We start from the raw sequence: 5,000 nt of genomic DNA on the forward strand, positions 1-5,000 counted from the left end.
TAAACAAAGTTCATTTTTGCATCCCACATTTTAGTTGATAATGGTGAGAAAAGTACCATTAACATTGCCAAAGAATATTTCTTGTTCATTCACACAAAAGAAAAAGTTGTGAGCTAAAATCAAAATTTTTTTCGTTTTTCTCTTTCATCTTGTTTTGCTTTTGTATATAAGAAACTTTAATTAAAACAGATGACAATTGCCTTGCAGGTTGTCCGAGAAATAGACCCACAAGAATATGGAGACTTTTTAAAAAATCGCACTTCAGTTGTGGAAGAACAGCTAAAGGAACTACAGGAGAAGAAAGAAGCAAAGATGTTAAGAAAGTAACATTTAGGCATCATCTTTGGCCTTTACGTTTGTGTACATAAACTTTGATAATGCGATGAATGCATCTTAGATTTTCATCTTTTGAAATGTAAATAATGTATTTACCTAGTATTTTCTGTTATTTGGGGTTTCCTGCTTTTACACTGTTCAATATGTGTATTTTTTGTTGGTAAAATGTTGTTGTTGTTGTTTTTTTTTGTCATCTGATATTAATTTATTGGTTTGATTAGGTTTTGATTTTTTTTTCTTTTTCTTTTCCAAATTATACAATAGTTTCACTCTTCTCCCCCAAAATATATGTGACTCTCCTTGATAAGTCAGTATTTGTTTTATTTATAACCCTTTGCTAAAAACGAAAATATAAGATAGATAATTTTTAAGCATGAAATAAATTTAAAAAATACGTAAACACATTGAAATACATTACAATTTACTTCTTCATATGTAGTTCTTTCTTTTGGACACTGATCACAAACATAATGTACAGTATTTAAAGAAAGAAAGCCATGATTGCTTCCTGTGCCTTGTTCAAAATTTACTTTGCATTTTCCATGTGAAGTGTCAGCCTTCAAATGTTGTTTAGTTAGGAAGAAGTGAGTCTTTTTCCATTCTCAAATTTTCTCTTCTCTGTATCTTCTAATTTTTCACCTCCCTCAATGACTTAACTATTTCTCTATACTTTTTCCTGTTTCTCTTCTACCTTTTGTCTCTTTCTCCTGTCACTAGAGTATCCTACATAGTAATCACTGCTCTCTTGGGCCAAGCCTGCAAATTACAGTCAGATCAGGGTACATAATAAAAGAAAAATGACTTTGATGGTATATAATATTTATACACAATTCTGGAATTCATAATGCCAAGATTTCGGATTTTATCACCCTATCATACAGATTTGGAGTTGTACATGAAAATGCTGAATGAATTTCATGCCTGGGAAAGATTTATAAAACACTACAAACAAACTAGAAGCTAGAATATGTAGTGTTACACTTCCATAGAAATGTTAAGACAAAAAGTTTGATATACATAAAAAAGTAATTGAAAACAAGATGAGCCAGTGGGGAAAGGATGATCATGATGATGCAGTAACTTATCAATTAATTATAATAAGAGAAGTGCTGAGACATGCTGTTACTCCAATACTTACAAATACTGATACATTTATTTCCATTTTATTTTATTGTTAGAATTAGGCAAGGAGGAGACAAATTTTCATGAGTCAAATTAACAGTTAAGAATATTGAAATAAAGTAAGAACTGTGTTAAGGAACAGAAAAGTTAATACTCCCTGATTATATGTAATTCTTAGCAGAAAAGATACCAGTCCTACAATATTGTAAATAATTTTTTTGTCTAAGCCTGAATTTTACTCTCAACACCAGTACCAATACTAAAAGCAATGGCTAATACTGCCCATATGACAAATGATACTCCCAGCACAGCTCTAATTATAATGCACAACTTTACTGCTTGCAATGATGAAAACTGAAGCAAAAATAGATGAAGTGAAATGAATACAATTCAAAATGCCACATATTGGTGCAACTTGTGGATGCCAACATTAACCCAATGGCAATGGGTACATGTATCATTCACTGTGGTCTTGTTTTATTAGTTTCGTTCACACATACATGGCTTCTAAAGTATTGTCACCAAGGAGTCAATTACTAGGCCTAAACAATCTCTCCAATTTAATCCATTCCTTGAGGTAATTGTGATTTTTTTCTATTACTATTATTATCATTATTTACATTACTGTTATTTTTACTATTATCATAACTATATTTTAAAAATGAGAACAATAATAACAAATAAACATTCCCTTCTGAAAATTCAAGGAATGGAATAGTTGATGAGGTCAAGTAAGTGTCACTCTAGTGAATAAAGGTTTCTGGAACCATTCATGTGTTAACAAAATTAATAAGCAGAAACCAGAAGGCACCCTGCATGTATACATGCACTCCCAGTTTGAATGGGTTAATATGAAGCTCACATTACATAAATTAACACATTGGACCATTTGCCCTAACAGGATCCATGTGTCTTAAGTGCACTGAAAGCTCATACAAAAGTTCAAAAGTAAAAAAAAAAAAATTAAATAAATAAATAAATAAATGCAAAATACTGTTATTTAGCACATTTGTCTTGATCATATATCCCCCCCCCCAATCCTTTGCTCATTGTTGTCATGGTGGGGGAGGGGGGAGCTTAGGAGACGGAGACTGGCCCATTGTAGGGGATCACCCCTTGCTTGGACCTCAGCCCTCACCTCAACTAATTTTACATGGGCCTTCTCCCCCTTTTCTTTTCTTTCTCTTCTCAATCCCCTTCTTCTGTCCCCTTATCTTAATTGTTAACTAATTTTTACCATTTTCACCATAATACTTTACCATAGTGCTACATGACCTTTAATGTCTAGCACATTTATTTGTTATAACCATTAACCACTGATCATATATTTCTCATTTGTCTTGGTAACTGTTAAGTGCTTATTATAAACAGCCTACAATAATAAATAATAAATAAATAATATGTACAATATACAATGCTACGCAAAAGTGTCAACATTCAAATGGATGATTTTTTAGTTTCTTGTAACATAGAAAAAAATTTTAAAGGTATCAAAATTACATATATATCTGTAAACTTTCTCATTAAGCTTGGTACCTATTTCTCTAATTATCATTTTGTGTGCAATATTAAAACAGTGTTTCACAGCTACATACTCCCAATATAATGAGAGCAAGTTAGAAATTGGAGCTCAGTTATCTGACTGCATGTTATTCTTGCCTTGATTTCCATTTCTTTATCCTAAGAGACCACCAGAAAAGTCAGGTTCTTTCCTAATTTACTCTGAATTACTGTGTGCAATTCTTAATGACAGGTAATCAGTTGATTAATGGAAATAATTTACAGTTTCAGTTGCTAATAATTCATATACCACGAGAACCATGACTCAGATGTTTCTTCATTATCTTGGACTGAATCATTACTCTCTGGCATCCATGTATTTAAAATGGAAATTTCTGTTGTATATAAATCATAATTTTCATAACCTGAAGTATGGTCATAAAGCTCTGGAGCAGTTGTTGTTTGAACAACACTTACTTCATGATTTTCAGGAGCGGATGCAATCCACTCCTGATTTTCTGATCTTCGGCTGGTAAAAACATCAGATTTTGTTATCTGCTCAGTTTTTGGACTTTGCATAGCTTCAGTCAGTATCTCAATGCTAAGGTCTCTATCATTTTCATCTCTGTTTCTCTTCCTTTTATTCTTCCTTACTCTCTTTCGGTTACCATTTCTTGTATTGTTCTTCATTGCCGAAGAAATTTCAATTGATATTTCATGGAGAAACTCCTCTATGGATTGTATATCAGCATTTGCCTGCTCTTCATCAAGGGAGGTATTAATGGATTCAAGTTGGTCCTGGGAGTCTACAGACTCTTGCAACTCCCTCTCAGGATGCAATGTAGTCAATACTATTTTTTGAAATCTGAGGGAACGGTCTTCTTCTTTTTCACTGCTCTGAGGCTTTTTTTGTGCTGACTGGCTTTGGAAGAGAGGTGAAGACATATCTGTTCTTGTAGGAGGGAAAGAATTCATACCTTGCATCATTGGATTGAAAAATGACATGGGTTGTAATATGACTGGGGTATATTGCATAGCAGATATTGCAGACAGGAAGCCAGGGTGCACTGGCATCCCATTATTGGAATAATAGTTTTCAGTTTCTTCTTTCTTGCTGCTATCTTCATTGCTATTTTCATCACGTACTCGTACCGTGTAGTTCTGTCCAGAGTCTATTTCTGCTTCCTCAGAATTTACTGTTAGTTCCTCAGAGTTTGTATTAGAACTTAATTTTGATTCCAATTCTCCAGAATTTATGTTAATTTCTGAACTTTTTTTTGCTTCTATTTCTTCAGACTTTCTTTTTATTTCCTCAGAGCTTACTTTTGAATCTTCATATTTAGTTTTTTCTTTGGAGTTGTCTTTCATTGTTGTAGAGTTTGCCTCGACTTCTTTTGATTTAAATTCATCAGAATTTATTAGAAGCTCCTCAGAATATATTGTTACATTTGCAAACTCTCCAGAATTTCCTTGAAACTCTTTTTGTGAACCAGTTTCATATGCTGTACTTGTATGTTGCTGCCGCTGTTGATCACTGGCATTTTTACTGTCTGGAAAAAGAACTCTCTCGAAATTTATTGTTTGATTTACATCATATGAAGATCCAAGAAATTCTTCTGCAGAATCTACATATTCATAACTGCCCATTCTGTCCTGCATTCTGTTTTTGTCATTTTTCTGTGACCTGTGCCTGTTTGCTGTCATCAAAGTTTTTGGATCTGTACCATCATCCAAGATGGCATAGACTGATGACTGATCCCTATTAAGAAGAGGTGGCATATTGATGTTCATGTGCACCTGTCCATTTGGTCCAGGCCTTATATTGTAGTACTCCAGAAGTGCCTGTCGATTTGGTGGTAAAGAATCGTAGTCCAGAGAATGATGGCTTGAAACTGGGTATGAAGCATACAATTTAGAAGGAGCGCTGTTTGTAGAAGTACTTGGGTATGAATCATATGGTCCAACAGGACCTTTGTTTGGAGTCCTGTGTGGGTATGAAGCATGAGGTCCACCAGGAGCTCTGTTGGCTGTGTTACCTCTGT

At 33.8% G+C, this 5,000-nt stretch overlaps 2 protein-coding genes across 4 annotated transcripts in view; one reads left to right on the forward strand and one right to left on the reverse strand.

The window, feature by feature from the left end:
- LOC119574442 (39S ribosomal protein L11, mitochondrial-like) overlaps positions 1–647 on the forward strand; it is a 5,914-nt gene extending 5,267 nt beyond the window's left edge. For both annotated transcript variants that reach the window (XM_037921667.1, XM_037921668.1), the window contains exon 5: positions 208–647. In XM_037921667.1, the coding sequence (XP_037777595.1) occupies positions 208–327 (120 nt within the window). In that variant the 3' untranslated portion in view covers positions 328–647. The remainder of the gene's footprint in view (positions 1–207) is intronic.
- Positions 648–1,138: 491 nt separating this feature from the next.
- Positions 1,139–5,000, reverse strand: part of LOC119574441 — a 12,326-nt gene continuing 8,464 nt past the window's right edge. For both annotated transcript variants that reach the window (XM_037921665.1, XM_037921666.1), the window contains one exon: positions 1,139–5,000. This exon is cut by the window's right edge and continues 2,143 nt beyond it. In XM_037921665.1, the coding sequence (XP_037777593.1) occupies positions 3,253–5,000 (1,748 nt within the window). In that variant the 3' untranslated portion in view covers positions 1,139–3,252.

Source organism: Penaeus monodon, chromosome 6 (genome assembly GCF_015228065.2).
Source record: "Penaeus monodon isolate SGIC_2016 chromosome 6, NSTDA_Pmon_1, whole genome shotgun sequence".
In the NCBI taxonomy this organism is placed as follows: Eukaryota; Metazoa; Arthropoda; class Malacostraca; order Decapoda; family Penaeidae; genus Penaeus; species Penaeus monodon.